General features: G+C 40.6%; 1 protein-coding gene across 3 annotated transcripts in view; it reads right to left on the bottom strand.

The window, feature by feature from the left end:
• PHF2 (PHD finger protein 2) overlaps positions 1 to 24,027 on the bottom strand; it is a 142,074-nt gene that overhangs the window by 50,625 nt on the left and 67,422 nt on the right. For all 3 annotated transcript variants that reach the window (XM_037903782.2, XM_043550692.1, XM_037903781.2), the window contains 4 exons: positions 18,618 to 18,703; positions 13,564 to 13,678; positions 6,237 to 6,397; positions 1,756 to 1,897 (listed from right to left, as the gene is read on the bottom strand). In XM_037903782.2, coding sequence (XP_037759710.1) covers positions 1,756 to 1,897; positions 6,237 to 6,397; positions 13,564 to 13,678; positions 18,618 to 18,703 — 504 coding nt within the window. The remainder of the gene's footprint in view (positions 1 to 1,755; positions 1,898 to 6,236; positions 6,398 to 13,563; positions 13,679 to 18,617; positions 18,704 to 24,027) is intronic.

Here is a 24,027-nt window from a genome sequence, read left to right as displayed (position 1 = left end):
TCATGTGGCTGCATAAGGTTCAGGATAACATAAATTCAACTCCCCCACTGAAGCTACTCCTGGGTATAATCTCACTCAAAGTCCTGAATATGGTTGTATAAACCAAAACACAGTAATTTGTACTTTCAGATATAGAGGGGACTGTTAAGAGCCTAAAACACAACATGAAACAGTGCAGAATGGGAGATTCCCCACCTCTGAGGTTTCTAAAACTGAAATTCATTCAAACACTAAATTTTGCAGCTAGCTTCAAATCAGTGCTGTAGCAGGGACACATATTCAGGGACAACTAAACACCTGTGCTCAAGTCAGTGTCACTGTCACATAAGGTCAACGTCAGGACGGACCTGGAGTCAAAGAGATAACAGATTACCTGCAAACACTGAAGCAGAGGCATCCACACCCTCCACAAAATCCCCAGACTATATTTACTTTAACCCTGCTCTCATTAAACCCTGAACTAAATTAAACCAGAATAACTCCACTGTATATTGTTTAATCCACGTGGAGTTGCACTGAATTTGTACCAGTGTACTGAAATCAGAATCTGGTCCAGTGTCTACAGGTACCTAGGACGGCTTTACCGAATATCTATCAAGGGCTTGCCTACCCACCATTTTAGTACTGTGCTCTTGGGGACACATACAAAAATATAATCAAGGAAAACAGACCGAGGGTAACATTTTCAGAAGTGCCAACGTGACTAAGGAGTCCAAGTTCCACGGACTCTCAGGTGTTACGGATAATTTTATCTTACAGCAGATTTCCAAAGACCATTCGCCCCTTTTTATTCTGGCTTTGTTAATTTAAAAAAAAAAAAAAAGCCTGAAAGTGCATTTTGCTTCTGCCAGGTTCAGTATTGTGGTGAGCTCAATTCAAGAGGCAAAAAGACTTCAGCTCAACACTTTAGCAACAGTACAAGATCTTTATTTGCTCTCTCTTGTTTTGAAGTGAAGAATTCCCTGTGAGGATCCACAGGCTGATAGGTTGGGATGCACTATCACTAATTACTAATGTTGTTTATTAATTTTGCACTGATAATGTGCTTGGTGCTATACTCCACACAAAAACAGAGCCTTGTCCAAGAGAGATCTTACATTTGTAACTTTTCTCCAGTTACAGTTCTTACATCACAGAAGATTCCTATTGTGTCAGAAACAAGCTTGGAAAACAAGACCTTCCCTCCCCACAACATCCCTTGAGAAGTTTATGTGGAGGACCTGGTTAATCTACACATCTCTCTGCAGTTTCATTATGCCTTTGCCTTATCTCTTCTTTTGTCCTCCTGCCAATATTTGACTTGTTTCATATAAGTATCCATGTCTACATGGGGAAAAAATTTAGTATAACTGAAGGTGTGAATTTAAGATATCATTAGACCAGTATAATTCCCAGGTCGTTTTCAGTTTAGTTCACGTCACTTGGGAAGGAGTTTAAAGTGACACTGAAAAAAGCCACTAGTATACCAGAAGAGTGTCCACATGGGGAGTTACAGCAGCATAACTGTATCTCATTGGTATAACAGGTCAAACTTTCCCCTGCTGACAAGCCCTAACTGACCACACAAGGGGCAAGGCAGTGGAGAATCAGTATGCTGAGGTCACAGCACCTCCAGCAGAGAAACCTGCAGGAGAGGCCAGAAGGGACTCAAAACTCCACTAGGCAAATCTCATAGAGCTTTTAGGACACCGTGTATTCTACAGGGGGAATGGTTCCACGGTCTGTGGAGTGGGCTGGTCAATTATTCCCTCTTACCTTGTATCTGAAAATTCCAAGTTAGTTACATTGAGAACTCTTTTCCTGTTGGTACTGTAGTAGTAATCAACAAACTCCTTCAGCTTCATCTTGCAGTCTTTCTGTTTCGTGACATCAGTGACATCAACACTTCTTTCTGGTCCTAAGAAATTAATGCCAAGAGAAAATGGGAGTTTTAGATCACTGGCAATGAAGGACTGGACCCATTATGTACAATGAGTGGTTGAAGTAAAGTTTCTAGAAGCACCTTAACTTCTGCATTTCCCAACTGTTTCATGTTTACCAGTGTAATCTTAAGGTTATATTAACAATAGTGTTTGTACTTATCTCCTCTGAGCTTTTCATTTTAAAAGATTTTATCTGAAAAAGATGAGTGTTAAGTTAGTTTTAATCTCTCTACTTATTTCATTGTGTAATTTCCACAGTAGCATATCCACAACAAAATAGCTCTGCAAAACCAACCCTGTGCGATTAACTAACATTTATGTTTTCCTAACATACTGTATAATACAAGGATAGTAGGGATATTATACAGCACAACTGATTTCCCAATTGTTTCTTATTCCTATTATTTTTCTAATAAATTTTCAAGTTGGCAAACTGAAATAAATGTTAGCTATCAACAAAGATCAGCCCCCTCATATTGTTCCCATTTCTAAAGTACAGTCATTTGGAGTAACAGGTGCACCTAAAAGAGTCTTACCTTTTCTGGTTCATTTTGTTAAAGCTACCCAAAAAATCCATCTTTTCCCCAAACACAGAAAACAAGTCACCAGAACCTCCATTCTGCATTTCATTTAAAAGAAACTGGACCTGATTCAGAACTCCAGTGATAACACTAACCAAGAGTAACGCGACGGAAGCTGGTGCAGCTGCACCAGAGTAAAAATGGTGTAAGTGCAGGAAGAGTCAGGCCCAGGAGCTCTAACAATCCTTAATGAGTGCCCATTTTTAAGCCAACAAGTTAACATTTTCTCTATTCTGCTGTCCTGAAAAGCGACCCTACTGTCTTATATTTCAGTGGAGTTTAAATGTGTAGCCTTCATTTTCTCACCCAATGTCCCTGTTTATAGCTTTCACATTTTGGCAGATATAGAATAAATCAGTTCTTTAGTCACAACATGGCTTTTAGTGCCTAATGTCAGCACAGTAACAACTTGTCTGGCTCTTTAGTTTGCACAAATTACTTTCTCCTCTGCTGCTTCTTAAATAGACTCTTCTATGGCCTATGGAAAATCTTAGAAACAATGGGCTAAATTCCTCCCTGATATAACCCCATCAAAGCCAAATTACACTAATGTTACACCAGAAATTTGTTTTGTCCCATTCTCTATAGAAACCAGTTCCAGCTTGCACATTAAATAGCCTGTATTGCTCTCCTCTTTGGCTGTTTATTAGAGAGCTTTTTGTATGTAGGGAGGGTGGATTGTTTTAGCTAGAGACTGGGAGAAAGCCAGCAGATGCTAAGGAGCACTCAGGTCAAACAATACAATCTGCTACGGACAGCAGATGGACAAGCAAAAATATGCTTCCAGTAGACCAGAGAGGATGGAAATTACAGTAAATTAAAGGCTATTTTAATACACTGTTGTTTGTGCAACTATCTCACGGCACACAACCCTTACAACTATGGACATGTTACGGGACGAGGGCATGAGGCTGGGGAGGGACAGCATACATGGAGAAACACCGAGGGCTGGTAACAATACACATTAATACAGTAGTTGGCAGCTAACTGATTATAGTGGAGAAGGGGCAGATTTTGCAGTATTTATAAGACAGGATGGAGGTGCAGAGTCATGGCAGAGGAGAGGAGGGAAAGGAAGCAAGTGGTGCAGCAGAGGGACTGGGTGAGGTGGAAGGGCAGACAAGAGTCTGGAGGCAGATGGAGGAATGAGGGCTTTGAAGACAAGGAGAACAAATTCTGCAGTGGTTACAGAGCTCCTTCAGGATGGCTCCAAGTGATCACTCTGAGGTGTATGCTGAAGAGGTCTGAACAGGCTGGAGTCTGCAGAGAACTTGAGGAAGTCAACCAGATGATCGGGAAAGTGATACAGCAGGAGAATATCACCAAAGTAATGCAAACGATCATTAGCAATAGAAACCACAAAACGCCTAACAATACCTACTGCTATAAAGCTAAACTGAGCAAACTGGAATGCCTCGTATAGGCAGAGGACCTCAATCTAGCTGTATGTCTGATACATGGTGAGATGGCAGTAGTCAGCTAGGACTAGGGCTGTCAAATGATTAAAAAAATTAATCGCCATTTTAATTGCACTGTTAAACAATAACAGAATATTTAAATTCATTATAAATATTTTGGGTGTTTTTCTACAGTTTCAAATATATTGATTTCAAGTACAACACAGACTACAAAGTGTACACTGCTCACATTATGTTATTATTTTTATTACAAATATTTGCACTGTAAAAAAGATAAACAAAAGATAGTACAATCTACAAGTCAAAGCATGAAGGGGCATACGAATGTTTAATATATCTGGCACGTGAATACCTTGAACACTGGCTACAACAGTGCCATGCGAATGCCTGTTCTCACTTTCAGATGACATCGTCAATAAGAAGAGGGCAGCATTATCTCCCATAAATGTAAACAAACTTGTTTGTCTTAGCGATTGACTGAACAAGAAGTAGGACTGAGTGGACTTACAGGCGCTAAAGTTTTACATTGTTTATTTTTTGAGTGCAGTTATGTAAAAAAATAATTCTACATTTGTAAATTGCACTTTCATGATAGAGATTGCACTACAGTACTTGCATGAGGTGAATTGAAAAATACTATTTCTTTTGTTTATTTTTTTACAGTGCAAATATTTGTAATAAAAAATAATAATATAAAGTGAGCACTGTACACTTTGTATTCTGCGTTGTAACTGAAATCACTATATTTGAAAATGTAGAAAAACATCCAAAAATATTTATAATAAATTTAAATTGGTATTCTATTATTGTTTAACAGTGTGATTAAAACTGCAATTAATCGCAATTCATTTTTTTAATCTAGTTAATTTGTTTTGAGTTAATCACGTGAGTTAACTGCGATTAATTGAAAGCCCTAGTTAGGACATGGTTTGGAGAACCAATTTCTCAACACCATGACGACTGCTTCTTGGAACAGAGTGCTCTGCAGTGCAACAGAAAAGCCTTGCTCTCACTCTCTCGAACACACAGGATTTGCACAGCAAACAATTGTGGTTTAACTAGTAATTAAAAGCTACCACTGCGTAATGAAGTTTGGGAGCCCTGCAGTATGAGGGATGACAGCAACATTTTACATTTGGCACAGTTCTAATTTTAAGACAAAATGTTTTGCAAACTAACACACCACTTAAACGCAGCCAATTCTGGACGGAGGGTGGCAGCCAACCAGCACGCAGAACTGCACTACAGTGGGAAGAGAAATTCACTGAGCAATCTCTTCCCATAATTGTATAGAAAGTGCCACAGAATCTCTAGGGCCAGCCTCCTCGCACCTTGTGAGGTCACTTCACCTGCACAAAGTGGTGGTGAAATGCTATCCAATCCCAATGGAAGTATTTCACACCCACTTTGCACAGGCATGAACGACTGCACAAGGGGTAAAGCAATGTAGAATCAGGCCCTTAAGGACAGAACCTTGACCCTACCTGAGCATCCTTTTCACTACTCCAGTAGCACAAAGCAGCCTTAAAGTTGGCCTAATTGTGCAGCTGGGCGATCCCTAGGGGAAGGGGGTGTGCCAGTGTGTTGAGCGGGGCGTGACCGGAGTTTGCTGCATTCCAGCAATCCCCAGCTACTGCAACAGCCATTTGGGCCACTATAGGTTGCAGGAAGACAGAGAAGCCTTCAGGGGTTGCTCCAGCTTATGCAAAAAGGCCAAACTGGGATCCCAGGGCCCTGGGAATCTGAGGAGTACAAAGGTGCCCACACAGACACCATTGCCCCTCCCGCCCCCCACAGGGTCATGCACCAAACCTAGCTCGGCCAGACCCGAACATCAGGGCCAGCATGTCTATGCAGGTCAGACGAGATCTTGATTTTTAAAAGGGACCTGTGTTTGTCCCCTTTTTCCTTCCTGATGATGTTTAAGAAGGCCTGAAATTATTTTATCATCATTTTCCCCCCATTTGTTTTTTACTGATTAATGCCAGTGATATTATGGGCCTAATCCTCAATTGGCATAAATGGGATTAGCTCCACTGACACTGATTTACTCCTGCCGAGGATCTGGCCCATCAAATCTCACCTTCCCTCAAAGAAGCAGACGATGAGAGTGGGGAGGGGGGGAGGGAAATCGCTCAAAGAGTTCTTCTCCCAAGCATTTGTCAGGAGCTTGATTTAAATAAGTATCAAAAACCAAAGAGGCCTGATTCCCTGCTGGTTTACTCTGGTTTTACGCATGACAGGGTGAGGCTGAAATGGCATGACTGAAAGCAGCAGCAAACAAATATTACACCACTCTCTAGACAAATACGTACCGACGTAGTTTTCAACATCACTGACGTAGAATGTAGGTGCGGGTACTGCTAAGCCCAAGCCATCCTTCTTCGGAACCAGGATAGGCTCTGTGAATCCATTTTCGTCCAAGTACTCTGTTGTTAGCTGGCTTCCGGTCACTTTCACTACCACATCTTCAGCACTAGAAACACAAACACAGTTACCGTGCTAAGATATTTCACATCCAAATTCAGCATCTTTTTGATTTCTTTACTGAAAGGATACAATTATATACAAGTCGTTCCAAGCCATAAGATGCCAGTGATAACTTATGCCAAGTACCTCATGCTTTGGTTAATCAGATAGCTTGATATTTTTGAAACAATCCAAAACAATGTCCTTGGCTTCTACTTCTATTGACGAAATGCTGGGATTTTCAAAAGAGCATATGGTAGTTAGGTGCCCAAATCCCATTGAAACTCAATGGAAACTGAACACCTAACTCCCTTAGGCACCTTTAATAGTGTAATGTGAATTTTGCTATTGGAAATTATAAACAATAGGAAAGAAGTCATGGTTCTACTGAAGTCAGTGTGTCAAATAAAACTGAATATGAATTTTGTATGCTGGATCTTATGACTGGCAGTTTAATACCTCATCCCATTATATATAAGTACATGTATTCAAAAACAGTCAAAAGCACATTCGTTCAACAGCAAGTACCTGTGTGTGTGTTTTTTATATATCTATCTATCTATCTCTGTCTCTCTCTCACACACACATTTACTTGTTTTGTTTATCCAACAATTCTAATTTACAACTTTTCTCTGATAAATTTAGTAGACAAATTCTTCTTTCAGTTCCAGGCGAGGGTATAATTCTGCCCACTAATTGTAGTCAGCTATTCACTGGTCACAAAAGGTAAGACTTTGCATGTTGCCACTAAAATTATTACATTTCTTTTCTTATTAAGGGCATGATATGGAAAGTTCCCAAGTACCCCAAAATCCCAATGTCTTGAATGAGAGTTGTAAGTGCTCAGGGCATCTGAGAATCAGGCCAAAAACCTGGATCTATAAGAAGAGGAGCCCAAACCAGGAATATTAATAAATCATGAAGTCTTTAGGAAATAAATTCATAACAGCTAGAAATTGGAAGCCTGGATCTCCACTCCTAGCACTTTGTGTAGTCATTCACACCTTTGCAAGCAGTGTGTTAAATGCATAGCATTTTACATCAACGTTGAATAGATTTAAGTGACTATACAAGGCGCAAGGTAGTGAAGAATCAGGCCTCTTTGTGACTAGATAGCTAACTGCATTCCACTGAACTCTATTCAGGTTCACATTTGATTGCAACACTCCAATTATATGCATGAGACTGAAATCATGAATCAATTTATTGCAAAATATGTGAAGCATGCTTAAATATGCCGGAATAAATTCATGTGCCTAAACTACTGAAAACATCAAAGATAACACTTTGTGTTAATGAACCAATTTCAATGGGTGTGGAGAACAGTTATCAGTGCAAAATGCAGACACATCAACAGTGTTAAATATTCCAATTTGAAGAAGCCAACATTCAAAATGTTATGTAACGTTAAGGAAAATTATTCACTTAAACTCTTTAAAACTCATAGTCAAACACTAAAGTCTTACAGTAATTAACAAAAACTGATACAATGCAACAGTTTTACCAAATATAGATAAACTAAACGCAGAAGTTTCAGAAATCCAACCTCTGGAGCTTCTCACTACTAAAATATTTTAACAAACATTTTCAAAGGCACGATCGCTGTGAAAATGATTAATGATTCTATGACTACAAGTCCCCATATAGTAACAGTCCTTTAGGAAAAGCTCTAACAAATGCTATTTTCTCCTCTGAGTCTACCTAGGCCTATGGGGAAATTAGTTACTTGGACAAGTATGAAGTTTCTTTAAGCTCGTGAAGATATTTTTAATAGTGCACTACTGTGTATACCGAGAGATCTATTCTCCCATACAAAGTGGGCACACAGGCAACAACAGCCATAACACAAATTCATACTTGCACCAAGGGGGTGATAATAGACCCTTCAGTACAACTCCAGAAACACTTAAGACTAATGTTGGACTGCCCTCTCCTGTGTTAGTTCTGAACTGCAGCTGCCTGAGTTAGTGACAGATGAAGCAGGTATACAAACACTCATACTGCCATGGTGAAGTGAACAGGAGGACTTGTGGCACCTTAGAGACTAACCAATTTATTTGAGCATAAGCTTTCGTGAGCTACAGCTCACGAATGCATCCGATGAAGTGAGCTGTAGCTCACAAAAGCTTATGCTCAAATAGATTTGTTAGACTCTAAGGTGCCACAAGTCCTCCTTTTCTTTTTCAAATACAGACTAACACGGCTGCTACTCCGAAACCTGTAGCTTCTCAGTGTGTCAGTGCATAAGATACAACTACGGCATAGTCTTGACTGGAGTTCTTTGCTGAAAGGTGGGTTTGTTTTGAATACAGGCAAGCTGTTAGGAAAGTCCCTCTCTTTGTCGCTCTAATCCAGACACGCATAATGGGATTCCAAAGTTCAAATGATGCAGCTGTTTGAGTACCAGGATCTGGGGCTTTTTGTGCATGGGTGAGTAGATTTTGAGATCAAGCTCTATTGAGGATAGCTTAGTGCCAGTTGGAAGCAGGAGAAAGTGCACTCAGTGTCAGATGGGTGAATTTCTGAATGACGTTCTGGAATTCTTAACTTTCCCCAGGATTCATGAACCCAATTGAAAGCCTCACACTGGAGAAAGTGAGAAGTTTATTGATAGATTCTTTAGCTAGATGACTATGCCAACTGTCCAGAGGAGGAGACGCTTGGTGGACAAGAGGACTAGATACAAATAGGAAAAAGATGAAGACAGTGGTAACCACTCTAAGGGGCCAGGCTGTTTCTGGAGCCTTATAACAAGTTCCAAGCACTGTGTAAATTAGTGAAAGATGATCGAGAGGTAAACTGAATAATTCCTATTGGGAATATTTCAGATACTCAGTGTACAGACGGGTAAGGGCACTGGAAGAGGATTTTTTCAGAAACCACACATATAAAAGCCAGCATTCTGATGATAACAGATCCATATGGTATGTTGCCAGACATGTGTTCATGTAGCAGATATTACTTCCTTGGTAGATACAGTGCTTTTCATGCACCTAGGTGCCATTAAGGTGCAAAGAGTGAGCCTTGAGAATCTGATCTAAGGACCAAAATAGTTGTGCAGGAGGTCAGACTAGACAATCATAATGGTCTGTTCTGACCTTAAAGTCTATGAATCTAGTAAGTCAAGGAGCAGATCCCCAGAGACGGCCTTCTGAGAAATTAAGTGCTATTAGTCCTAGATGGATATCTGGTGCCCCAAGATGCAGAAGAGGTGGTATTAGCTCATGGAGGGTTTTATGCTTTAAGGAACAAGGATACCTCTTGAGGTAAAAGATACTTACCTAAAGATGAGCTCCACCTAAACTCTATGCAATCTGTGAACTTGAAGAGAAGCTATTTAACTAGGAACAAGAAGCAAAGGGTGGAGCCATTACATTACAGGAGAGTGTTAAATGGAATGAGCCAAATTCACCTGTCACTGGTGTAAACAGGTGCAGATCCCATAAAAGGTCCTCTGACAAATTCACTGGTGATGCAAGTTACACTGTGAGTGTAAATGGGACATAAAAGGCGTGTAAGAGACATAAGTTGTGCAACTTGCACCAGTTTGGGAATGCAAAATTAAGGTAATCTACACATGTTAAGGAGGTGCAAATGGGAGAGATGTAGCAGGAACAGAAACTAACAGGAAACTGCCAGATAAAGTATGGGTTGGATGCTTTATATTCTTCTTCTTTTAAATTCTCCTGTCACTTTTCTGCTATACATGCTCTGCCACTCAGCATAGAAATTACATTCAGGTTATTCACCCAGTGAATGCCCAGCTGGTTCACATTACATTGGTTTACCACTTAAACTCTTATGCTTGCATCACAGCCCAAGAACACCCCACATGTAACTCGCATGTCGAAGTCACCAATGAATTTGGTCCCGTAAGAGTCCACAGAAGCTCACAGATAGGAAGGAGCTCAATGAAAGGAGCTCTGTATCCACCAGAGCAGTTGGCAGCTGTTATTCAGAAACAGAGGCCTTGTCAACTAGAAAAGGAGTACTTGTGGCACCTTAGAGACTAAATAAATTGGTTAGTCTCTAAGGTGCCACAAGTCCTCCTTTTCTTTTTGCGAATACAGACTAACACGGCTGTTACTCTGAAACTTGTCAGCTAGGTTGAGGCACCTGAAAATTGTGGGATTTACATGTTTTCATTTTAATGCTACTTTGGTATTAATAATGTAGGAGCTGAATCCCAGTCAGCCATGATAAGCCAGGCACAATATGTATTACTGAGCCCTGGTGGAATAATCTCTTACCCCCCTTTCCCCTAAATACCCCACTGAGTGCCAAAATATGGGTCCAAGCATCTCAAATGCATCATTTACCTCTCCCTGCTACCAGCCCTGCCTCCAAACTGATCTCCAAATTCTAGAGCGGCTCCGCCCAGATAGCCAACCTCACTGCCTGATGTGATATTTTAATGTGTACTTTGGGACCAGCAGGCTGATTTTAAATGTAATTTTTTTTAAAGTGTTTTAGTGGTTTTGTTTAATGTATTGAATTTAAGGCCCTTGGGAGATACTGATTTGTTGTTTGTGGGGGAGGCAAAGAAATCGGTAAAGACCCAAAATAAAAGTGTAAAATCAAGCTGACAAAGTTAACTTTCTTTAGGCCTGGAACACAGGAAATGAAATGAGCACATTATCACAAGGCAGAGTTCCATTTTTGTCCCACTTTCTTTTTTGGCTCTCCCCTCCCTATTTCCTCTGATCTCAGTCGGTCCTTGGATTCCTTGACCACAAGGTTTATGGCTTTCGGTGGGTTTCAGTAACACAATTTCACCTCAGCTTTGTGCTATGACACAGGCAAGAGGTTTCAACTTAAACATTAAAAAAAAGCCCCTTTGTGGGTTTGTAAGATCTGGACAGTTAGTGTGGGTTTTGATCTGTGAACGTCTGCAGGTTTCAACTGCACCAACTATTTTCATTATTAAGTCAGTCTTAAAATAGCAAAGGGCCCAAAAGTTTTTTGTTTTACTAACATCACAACTGTAAATGGCTGAGGGATAAATCCTGTGATGAACTGTTTGCAAACTCCTCCTTGGAACCTCTGCTTCAGCATCGGGGATTCTCTTTTGAGCACGATCCATCTTGAGCAGAAAATGGTGAAAACAAACTGAGGGCCAAATTTACAGAAGCTGCAGAATGACTCAAAGCCAAGAAAGATGCAAATGCAAGACCTACAACTGCATGCGAACCTCCCTGATTTGGGAGCACACACGTGAATGCACATGAACATGGACCAGGTGAAAGTCAGACTCCTGATTTGAATAAATCAGTGCCAGATCCCTCAAGCTGTTGATCATCTCCTTTTAAGGTGTCAAGTGCCTTCACCTCCCACTGGAGTGACCGGCAGTTGAAGAGATCCAGCAAAAATCACTCCCCACCCCCCAAAAACAAAAGTTTGAGAAGGAATTTGTCAATCTGCTCCAGCTAAGCAGTTTAAATGTGGCCACTTGATATTTTAAATCTGTTGAATATTCTATTGTGTTTCACCTAGTAATTGCAAGAACCACTTTGGTTAAATTCTGTGGCCTGTGTTAAGCAGAAGGTCAGACTAGATTATCATAATGGTCGTTTCTGGCCTTAAAATCTATTAATATAGCTGCAAAATTTGGTAAACATAGTTTTAAGTGGCCAGTCCAAAAACGGCTAAGCTGAAAACCAAAGAGTTCAAAGGTCTAAAATCATAGAAGTAAAATTGTTAAGCATTAAGTTAAGTGAAAAATACACCTATACACAATGTTCACAAAAGAGAAGCTTTGGCAAATAAATTTGCAGCTGATTTCCCATAGAGTAATGATTTGGGGGCAGATATTTTAAATTAAGGCAATCTTCTCCATAAATTATAGAACTTTTGTATTTACCGAGTACGCTCTACCTGCCTCCAAACATGATTGTGAAATAGTCTCAATTGTTACTTAGATCCACTTATAAGAACCAGAAAAAATAATCATTCTGATGAATAGAGGTACAGAGTTACAAAATAAATGTGTAAAATGCTCACTATCAATACCCCAAACAAGTTTTTGTTACTGTAGCAACTAAGGATGTGGCTACTTTTCTGTTCAAGCTGAGATGAACTTCAGAAAAGTCTACACTATGCTTGAGCACGGAACGTAATTCATCAGGTTTCTCACCTAAGTATTAGTGTGTGGCAATGTCGTAGGGCGTGACGCTCCAGCATGCATGCTTGCGGCCTGTCATGGCCCTGAAGGTTCGTTGCACTCAGCGATTAGTTCACACCAGATTAGTTCAACCACTCTTTGTGGGGTCTGATTTATTCATTCCTTCTACAGAGAGCAACTAACTTATTTAGCTGCTCAAGTCCACGCCCTCTCTGGGTCCATGCAAGAGTCTCGTTCAATTACCTCCCCTGTTCATGAGGTCCCAGCCCTTGTCCCAGAGCTGGGCTGTACTTTGGACAAACCTTGTGTCCCTCTCCTTAAGACAGGAGCCTCCTAGCAATTCCTCCTTGGAGCTGGAGTTGTACTTTAGGCCAGCTGTAGAGCCTCAGGCAGCTGCTCTTCCACCTGGCCCTCTTCCCAGTCAGCCCTTCCACCCTCAGGCAAGGAGAATTCAGCAGGCAGAACTTCCTCCACAGCTGTTTTCTCCCTGATAACTCAGGACCCTGGAGGAGCCTTCTTACTCCTTGCCGTATCCACAAGCATCTGCCCTGCTATGAAGGAGGCAGCATTTATGCTGGCCCCTTCTCCCAGCTCATTCTTTATTGGCTGGGTGAGAGTGGAGCCTCCACCCCTCTCACTGCAAGGCTCCAGATCCTTAAAGATATAGTAACAGGATTCCTTCTAGATGCTACTTCTTCCCAGGACCCCTTCAGCGCCCGTTTTACAGGTGTTAGTAGGGAACAGGACCCAGCTAACTGGGGAAAGCACCTGTTTTAATAGTGCTGCACCAATGTAACTGAGAGGAGAATTTGGGCCATTACACGTAATGACAATCACTAAAGACTTAAAGACTGTGAAATTAGCTTAAAACTAGGTCTTTACATGGCAAACGTTCACATGGGGAGTTCTCTTTCATTCACTCCTCTCCCTATGCTGTATATAAACTAAGCAAACAACATTCACCACAGTTCCTCCTCCACTTGAGCACAAATTATAATTGGCCACGTGCATCACAGTAATCGCACTTTCACTTACATAGCTGAATAACCTACCTCGGAAAAGTTCGACTTCGAAGTTCCTTTATGAAGACTTGACTCCCATTCTGTACGGGTTTGACCTCTGTTGACTGCCCGGTATCGTGTTTATGCCAATTTCTTTTCTTTTTCACTGAAAGAGAGTGAATTGGACAGCACCATATGCTAAGTAGGGGTCTTTATTAAGACATTCTGTGAGAGAAAGTTCTTAGTAGTACTTCCTATGCAAGCCAAGAAAAGAGAAGCCCACTATGCAGCACTGTTAATTTTAACATTGTGTTCTGACCCACCATTAGACAATTACACTGTAGCCTGAAGATCTATTACATACTGAACCATGTTCGTTTGTAACATAAGGGAAACCAGACGGATAATTGCTGAGCTCTACGGCTATCACAAGCATTAAGCGAATGCAGGCTCTGGATAACATTTTGTACTTGCCAGACTACACACTTAATCTTTATTGTAAACCTCCCAGAAAATCTTCTCTTCTGCTCTCTCAATTTGTAGAATAGATCATTATGAACATGCTCTTTCTTTGCCACACCTCTCCAAGGGCCTGACCCAAAGTCAGTGGAAGTCTTGTCATTGAATTCAAGTGGCTTTGGATCAGGCCCTAAATACAAAATGCCTCATTCTGGCAAGAAAATCTAGTATCCATGTTCAATATAAAAAGACACAAGTTCACATCCAATCCAGTTTTTGGAGCGCCTTTCATTACCATGCTTCAAAATGCAAGCCAGACTCATACTATGTTGATGGGGCAGAGCAGAATGCCCCTGGCTCATGCTCTTAATGAATCACAGACATTTAGGCAAGCTGATCAGGGAAATGGGATCAGCTGAAATATGCACAGTCAAATCAAGTCAACTTGCTTCTGACTTTTCTTTTCAACAGTCACTTAACACTGGCCAAGAAGAACCATTCCAGTTTTTACCAATTATCAGCATTAAATCTCTCAGCTGCTCCTGCTTTTAGACTCACATGGGGTGTTTATTGCGGTAGGAAATTACTGACATCAGAAATGCAGTCTCCCCTTATTTTAACCTTTCTGCCCTCAGAGTTTTCACTTTCTTTTTGTACCCTGGGTTCATATTGTACCTAAAGGTGGGCAAGCTGGTTAGGATAAAATATGAAACCTGAGACTCCACAAAACCTCAAAGCAAACCCAAACTTTTCTTATGTTCAAACTAGTTTTGTGGAAGAAAGCCACCTGCCTCTATCACCATGACTGGACATGTGCCCTTCCACAGCCCTCCCCCTCCCCCCACACTTACTCTTTGACTACCAAAGGAGCTGGGGAGATGGGAGGCCCAAACTATAACATCCTGAGACCTGGAAAAGTCACCTCTGTAGGGTGGCCCGGACTTTGGAAGTAGAGACATCTACCAAAGAATCCTTCCCAGGTTTTGTACAACACACGCTGGTTTTATTAGTTCCATGCTGCTCTCCAGCCTAGCTGGATATAGTCATTAAAGCTGCTAGTTCTTTATCTTAATGGCCCTCAGGCTTAGTGTATTAGTTCAATACTCCCAGTAACATAGGAATCAACCTCAATATGTACACCACTCCCTCCCTCCCACTTTCCCTTCCCATGACCCCCACCCATCTCCCCACATTCTGGTTCTGTTCCATATCAACTGGCCCAGCTAACCAGGCGGGTCATTAAAGGGATTCTATCATACCCCTTCTTTTATTTTTCCTCAAAATTGCCTACATATCTAGACAAAGTCAAGAAGCTGTAGATTATAATAAATACTCGTTGCAACTCTTTTCAATCAGCACACTCTGAAATAACATTGCAATTTAGGGCGATATTTTCACAAAGGGCATTTTTCCTATTGAAAAATCTATAGATTCCTAATTCCCATTTGAAATCTCCCTCTTAGAGGCTGCATCATGTAGTACAGCATTCTATCAGGGATTACACAACCAGTTTCAGCCAATTTCTTTACTACATGTTTGTAGAATGCGTACCACAGTGAGGAATATTTGATTTGGGCCTCTGGGAACAACTACAACAGAAATGTAATATATAATTTAAAATGATAAACAACTACCAGAGCTGGCCAAAAAAAAAATGCAGGGTTGTGGGGGGTTTTAGCAAAGAATGCAGAAATATTTTTGCAAAACTTGTCCATCAAAATTTTGAATTTACTAAAAATTTCCGTAACACTAAAAGTTGGCTGGCAAAAGATTTTTTTTTTTTTTGAGAAAACTGAGTGAAAAAAATTGTCATGAAGATATCAGCTTTTTCAACCAGCTCTAATAACTATATTCTCCAACTTCTGTCTCAAGCTGAATATACCACATGAATTCAGATGTATACTTAAACGTACATAAATGTATTTAGAACCAAAGGACATCTATAAGCTCGTTTTGTTATCTTTTGATTGACACTATTTCAAACATTTGAGCGTGATTCCCCTTTTATTTATATCACTGTAACTTCATTGATTTCAGTGGAATTTCTCCTGATTTTCACGGGTGTGAAGGAAATCAGGCCAAATGTTTTCCCCGGTGTTATGAAAATGAACGAAGTTTATCTAAATAGAGCACTTAAATTTAAATAACATCAGAAATGTATTTGTGAACATGTGTATTTTTTTCTCCAAACAGAAGTATCACCAAATTTCATTAAATCAAAATGACTTTAAATGTCACAAGCAATTTTCGGAAATAGTAGTCACCAAGTGACATTGCTAAAGAGGATAATGTAAGAAAAGGAAAATGATTTTTAAATTTGACATCTGGAGAGCATACATCATGGAACGCGTTCACCAGAAGTATAAATATATTTAAAATCCATGCAAGTTACATAACAGAGACAATCAGTGAATATGTGCTTCTCTTTGCTAGCCTTGCAATAATTAATTCTTGGCAGTGAAATATCATATCTGGAAAAACACCTACTCATTTAATACAAAATTGATACTGCAAAATAACCGAGCTAGTTTACACATATATTGTAACCACTGTTCCCTCTAAGCTGTGCGCACGCACACAGATCCTAAACCCCGCGCACATGGCAAAACACCATGCGCACAAAAATTTGCACAGAAGCATAACAATTTGCAGAGAAGAATTTTTTTGCACACACGGCCTGTCAAAAATTAGAGGGAACATTGATTGTAACAGTTAACCACAAATGAAATTCATAATCTCATACAAGTCCGGAAACACGCTGCACACAACTGTATGACAGAATAACTTAACATAGGGCCTGTTCCTGCTTTCACTTCAAGACTGGTCCCTAATTTTTCCAGTCTGTTGCAGTTACACACACACCACATGAAATGGTGGAAGGATCACACCCTGACATTTCATTTTTGCAACGTGACTTATATCCCTTTTATTTTATGGCTATAAGAACCTACATAATTGGGGTTTTTTTTAAATGTTCTTGAAAATTGCTGTTCATTTTGAGAAACTATAAACATACAGATCAAGCAAATCAGTTTGTGATATTCCAGCAATAAACTAAGACACCAGCACTAACGTTGCAGGTCTTTACACTATTCCACTCTAATGACTGATTTTGTGAGGTCAGGATACGGTAACTTAGATAAAACAGTGAAAAACACCCTCATCGCGTTGTTGTTGTACTATGACACTCTACTTCTGCCACAGCTGCAACCACATATGTTTACAAGACTGTTGCAGTCGCAGTGTTTTTGATACAGCACCTTTATATCTACCATACTGTGCAATACTGACTGTGGGAGACATTTTGCCAAAGGCAGATTTTGTTAAGGAATGGAAAGCCAAGAATTAGAAGTTAGCTGTTATTTCAGCTCTACTTGTCATAATTGATATATTACTCTTGTATATCTTCTTATTGAAGCAGCCAGTGGTTGAATTCTAAGATTACACACCCATGTTTTCTTATGTAATTAAAATTTAATTCCTGACTATAAACTTATGCTTCTTCTGTCTGATTTTTTTTCCACATTGAAAACTAGGTGTCTTCCATCATTCATAATTTACAGCCAAGTGGAAGCAAGAAAAGCATCAAATAGATTTTAACGTAACCCAAGAATTTCACTCAGAATCTAGAAAAATCATGCTTTATCTCCCACAATGAGGCAATGATTGACTCTGCGAATCTTCAGTCATACCACTTCTTTTCCAGACAAGCCATTTTATTGCTAAATGATTCACTTTGAGGATGACTTGTAGTTATTTGTTTGACCTATTCCTGATGTATGTATGTCACCACAAATTTGAAAAATAAGCAGGGTGATGCTTTCAAACCCACCTAGAGGAAAATTAGGGTAATATTTTTCCTCTACATGGTCTTAATTGTAGTTTGTTGCATAACAGCGACAATCTCTGCCAATTGGTAGCATATTTATAATAAAATGCTTTTAAATTAAGCATTTAGTTTTTCACAATGATTGGGGAAAGGACATTCTTGTATAGTAAACAGAATTCTTTAATTCATTTGATCAAAGCAAAAACATCCTGCAGTTCTTTATTAGGTAAAACCTGCACTCACATCAGCAATCTTTTCATACAGGTGGGAATTTTGTCTGAGAAAGAACCAGCTCCCCCAGTGTACCCTAAAATTTTAACCAAAATTGCCATTTAACCACATGTGCATGCCAGACATAATACAGTGTTTTTTTATTCTTGTTATCAGACGACAAAAGCCATAGTGTAATTACTATAAGTGACTGTATCAGATCTATCTACCTATCCAGGAACTATTACAGCCTGTACCTAAGTGCCTCATTAATGGATTTTATCCTCAACACCTCGGTTAGGTAGGGAAGTGTTATCTTCATTTTACAGATGTGGGACTGAGCACAGGGTAGATAGAATGATTTGCCCTAGGTTACATACAATGACTGGGCTAGGCTAAGCAAGGAAATGAATTCACATCTCCCTAGTCCCAGTCCAAGTACCCCATCTTTGTTACCCTTATGTTTTGAATCCCACTATAGCAGGACTGCCACATATAACAGTAAGAAACACACTTAAATTAAAATATATCTTTTTATAACCAAAAATTGAGAAACTAGCCATTGCTTAAACTTGAGATGGCACAGGAATCAAGCATGTATACTTACAAGTAGACTTTCCATGGGTTTTCTCACAGTTCGGACAATGATAGATATCAATATCTGGTGCCTCCTCTTCTTCTACGCCAACACAACTGGAATATTAAAAAAAAAAAAATAGACCATCCTCAGTCTGGCTCTAAAGGTGCAAATACACAAAGTGATGAAAAATTTTACTTTGCAATTAATATGCAGCCATGTTAACCATTAAGGGTATATCAAGGAAAAATGTAATGAACCCCTTTTGTATGCATAATGTCAGGTCAAATGCCACTGCAGCCTACACGGCTGGGCGAGTGCTGAAAGAGGTGTCTCCCAAACACTTGTTTGCCAGTTCAATACGGGCCTCCCTTACAGAGTGGTAGAGACTCTGACTAAAATTTCTTTGCTCCATTGACAAAGACCACTTTAGCTGGCTGGGACAAAATAATATTCCCATCTACACACAGTTCTGGAAATTCAATCCACCCCAAAGGCAATAAACAAAACACAAACCCTTTTACAAAATACCTACGGACAGTTGTTAGACAGTAGGGCAATGCTGGCAAGTGATAGGGACACAATAATATACAACATGTACAACATAAGTAGATTCCATCTCTGTTACAATGTCATAAAGAAGAGAAGGAAAGGGTGACACACAAAGCTCACTGCACTTTTGGCTGCCAAAATAGGTTGTATTGTGGCAGCTGCTCGGAACACCCACTGAGATTATTTTGGATGTCACAACATATGTAACAATACAGTGCAGCCTGCGGGCACGCTGTGTGAATGCAATTCAACGGCAAACCAGAGCACTAGGAGGAAAACAAAACTACATTACAAAGGAATGAAGTACCCGAGATAAGAAGTTGTTGTACAGTCAAAGTGGAGAGCAGCCAGACAAATAATCAAACTCCACAAGGAGCAAAGGCAAACAGGATTTTTTTCATGCTTGTTCTGCCTAAAACAGCCCAGACTATGTAAGGCAAATCTGAAGCACAGAAAAGAGAACTTCAGTCCTCCATGAATCAGGCTGGAATCCTAAGGATACAGCCCCCCATTCCTTCTTCCATAGAAGCTGCGCTCAGGACCCAAGGCTGGGGGAGAGACAAAGGTAGATCTATACCATCTTTGCCTTGATCCCCTGGGCTGCCAGGGACTAGTTCAGTCCCCAACATAAATTAGACAGTCTCAGGATTGCTCTAACGTACACTAGTTACAACAGCCACAAAGGGCTGTTACACTAGCCAGGGATTGCCAGAGTGCCCTGACTGTAACCCTTCTGCGGGGTATGTCCCCTATGCCAGAGGAAGGAGGATGAGCTAGATCCAGGAAACTCCTCAGCTGTAGAGCTCCAGCGTGCAAAGGGGACATATTGTGGGTCAGAATCTGATCCACAATCTTTAACTGACTATTGGTAAAGCTGAGTGCATTCCTCCACTATAAAAATGAGTGAACTTCACTTTCACAGAGACAGGCAATAGGGGTTTGTCACAGCGCCATTTGTGCCAATAAAATTATGCTCTCCCAAGTCACTCAACTACAGCAGTACCAGCATGGGCCATCTCCTTGTAATATCTGGGGAAGGTGGAGAGTCTTACTAAAACATGGATGGAGAAATATTTGACTCCTAAAATGCACTAAAGCCCTGACCACACTAGTGTTTGCAAAAGTGTGCCTGAAACCATTTTTGAAACCCAGTTTAACACAACTCGCATCTATATCTAACATGATTACAAACCCTGTGACTACCACATTAAAAACATCTGCACCAGGAGGTGGTCTATAGCATGGCTTCCTCTAGCATGGTTATTGACTACCATCTCAAAAAACACTGTCCCAATTTCTGCCAGAAATCTTCTTGACTGTTTTTCAACATTTGCACTAACAAAATGTGACTCGCTATGTGGACAGTACCCCAGGCTCATTCGGAGTTGAACTGTATATGTTCATCTAAGCCCTGCAACCAAAATAATACAAAACATGCTTTTCTCCTGAAAGAACCCTAAATAATGTGAATGCTAAAAGTTATAATAGTGCAAGGGAGAGGAGAAGTGGATCCGCGCCAAACAAGTTCTACCATGTTAGCCCATTTGTTTGAAGGTCCAGTCCCTGAGTTGTACTGCTAGCATTATCTGGTCGGTATGGCGATAAAAATTTTTTGACTCCTGTGTAAAAATATAGATATGGCTGTATCTGTTGGCATTGCTCTAATACTTCAACAAATACAAAAGAAACTCTCTCTCTAAATTGTTCACTTGGAAACCTACAGAAAAAAATTAAGGACAGGAAAATTATCACAACAATCCAGATCATTAGGGTCAAGGATTTTACAAAAAAAACGAGGAGTCCCTGTGGCACTTTGGAGACTAACAAATTTATTTGGGCAGGCAGAAAAATGCCAGATTAGCCATCAGAGAATTTAAACAAACCTCATAAATGAGCATAAGTCAAACAAAATTGTAGGATTCATATCTCCAAGAAGCTGCATCAGCTGCTTATGCCACTGCTTTCAACTTGTCAAGCTTAGTAAAGGTATGGATTAGGCTCTAAAGTGGTGCTTTGAAAAGTCTATATTTAGCTACGTTAAGCAGCCCAGAACAGGGGAAGCTACTTACCTTGCTTTATGAAGAGGTATGAAAAGCTACTAATAATGAGGCTAAGGCTTGAGTGTATGGAGGGACCTGTTGCTCTTATGGCAACAAGTTATTTAAGGAGAATCAAATAGGCAAATAAGAATAATGTACAGCAAACAGGATCAGGCTTCACCCTCACACTGACCCTAGATAAACAGGGTATCTGATGACCTTTCAGTCATGTTGCCTCACAAAGGGGCTAATCAGTTCAACTGATTCACCTAGAGTTAGGGTGACCAGACAGCAAGTGTGAAAAATCAGCAGGGGGTGGGGAGGTAATAGGTGCCTATATAAGACAAAGCCCTGAATATTGGGACATGTGGTCATCCTACGTAGGGTATGGTTTCTGCACAAGGTGTGCATATTTATATTTACTAAGGCTCAGACTCTGCCACATTCATCGCATGGAGCAGTACCTTACTCCAAGAGTAGTTCCACTAATGAGTAAGAGGGCAGAATCTGGCCCTAAAGTCCCAGAGTGCCTTGCTGCAATGATTCAGACAACCTTTATCCAAACTCTGGGCTACTTTCGGAGCCCCTTCCTCTCACTGAATAGTGCCTTACTCCACAAATAATCCTATTGACATCAACAGAATTATTCATGGGGGAAGGTACTATTCCATATGAACAAAGCCCTCCATTCAAGACATGTAGACACCACCACTCCCTAAAACCTCGTCTACACTATAGAAGGTTAGTTAAAAACGGTTCCCTCCAGTGCTGCCAGCAATTCAGCTGCACTGACTTACCCCCTGTAACCTCATTTTGGCTAAAGAACTTGACTGTAGGGATGGGAAATCCATGTAGATTTCAAAAAGTTTTGCAAAATTAATATGGGTTCATTAACTGCTTTCCCTTTTAACACCTTATTTTTCTCAAGAGCGATGTCATTCTTTAAAAAAAGTGTTTTTCTAGCTAAAAGAAACCCTCTGCTCTGTAGAAGAGTCCCCCTAAAATGTGGATGGCATGAGTGCCTGCTGTGCACTGTATTTATTTTTTCATGAGCATCTTTTCTTTACCCCTCCGAGTCTTTTTGCACAGTCTCTTTGTATTTGTTTGTCATGCTTCTCCCCTCCTCCCCCCAAACTCTCTTAAGAGTAAAACACATTTCGCAGTGCTTGGGTCAAACATTTGACCCCACACATACAGCGATCAAGTGGGTTCAAAGTTAAACAAAGTGAGATCAGATGTAACAAGTGTGGCATGGTAGCAGACTACAGCCAAAGGCCATGCTATAGTGATTTCCACATCAGTCTATTGCTATGGAGCCTGGACATGATAGCACCAACACAAAGAACAGTGGCACCCTTGACCTATTATGCATATGAAGAGATGCAAACAAATCATACATGAGAGGTTCTGCAAAGCAACTGCAAATCCGGCACTGAAACAATAGTTATAAAAACGCAGCCAATGCTGAAAACAGCACAGGGAACTGGAATCCTAGCCCATATCCTGGGATCGCAGCAGCTGCCAGCCTCCTCACTGTCTGTTCCCCACTTCCAGAGGCTATGACTGCAAGGGGGCCACAAGCTGGCTTCTCCTTACTCTGTGCAGTTCCGCTCCTTTAACTGCCTGGGATGCTTGCAGCTGAAGTCCAGGAGCTGGTTTTCAGAAGGGATTCAGGGAGGGCGCAGAGAGCAGAGTAGCCTCACAAGAAGGTAGATGAGAGTAAGAGAGCAGAGCACTGCTGTTTCCCAGGTTTGGGGAGGGAAGGAAGGGACAAAGCCGTCTCTGAGGTGCTGTTCCTTTAAGGGAACAAGAAGCAACAGAGGGTGCACCAGCAGGAGGTGGAGCTGGGAAGCAGCACTCTGGGCAACAGCAGATTTATTTGACTCATTTGGGTTAGTGGTCTGAGAATCAGTTTTTAAAAGCCTATAGACACTATGGAACAATATGTTCACTTCTCAGCAGGATTCTCTCAGCTCCCAAATCACACACAGAGTACCATGCAGATTACCCTTCTGAAAGAGGCCTTTACAAGTGTGGTACGGTTTGCAATGCAAGGACACCTAGGGTCCACCTAATTATCACACACAGAGCCACTTGTGTGTGCAATTAGGCACCTACTACAATTGTGCACACAAACACCATGAGTGCATGCCCTAATAAGGTATTGGTAGATTCCCCAGGCAGTCCCCATTTCTCTGGCTTATGAGCTGTCCCTTGCTACATTTTTGACATGGTGACAATTACAAAGATTTGCAGGACTGGACCTGTCCTCCCTTTGGAAGGCACCAGGTTCCCCAAGCAAATGCAGAGAGAGTGAACTTTTAATTGGTGAAGGATCAAGAGGAGGGAAATAAATGCTCCTGCGATGTCTTGAAAAAGAACCTCATTCATTGTGACATTGATATTAACATGTGAGATGCTACAGCAGTAAACATGTCAGTTGGGGACCAAGGAAACATCTGGTGCAGAAAGTTATGATGATGCAAGGCATGCTAGTCAGGCAACAAGACAACAGGGTTCTTCCCAAGCAGAGAGAGAGAATCTTATAAATTCAGCTAAAAATGCTATTCCATTTTCTTGCCCAACCTGTAGAAAAGCCTGCAAAGATGGAAAAGGACCTTAACCATCTATGTGTCCAAAACAGTTTCTTGTTAAACCAGTCTCCTTTAGCATGAAGGACAACCAGACTGGGGTGATTTTAATAAAGGCAATTTAAATAAGTGACTTAAATCACTTGATTTAAAAAAATATGTTTAAAGTTTTAAACCATACTGGCACCTTGTAAAACTTGTCTGAAATTTGTGCTACTGCATCTTTCAATTAAAATTTAAACGATGTTATAGGCAGGG

This window comes from Chelonia mydas, chromosome 7 (genome assembly GCF_015237465.2).
Source record: "Chelonia mydas isolate rCheMyd1 chromosome 7, rCheMyd1.pri.v2, whole genome shotgun sequence".
Classification (NCBI taxonomy): Eukaryota; Metazoa; Chordata; order Testudines; family Cheloniidae; genus Chelonia; species Chelonia mydas.
Note: the sequence above shows the minus strand (reverse complement) of the source record. Positions and strands in the feature narration are given on the sequence as shown.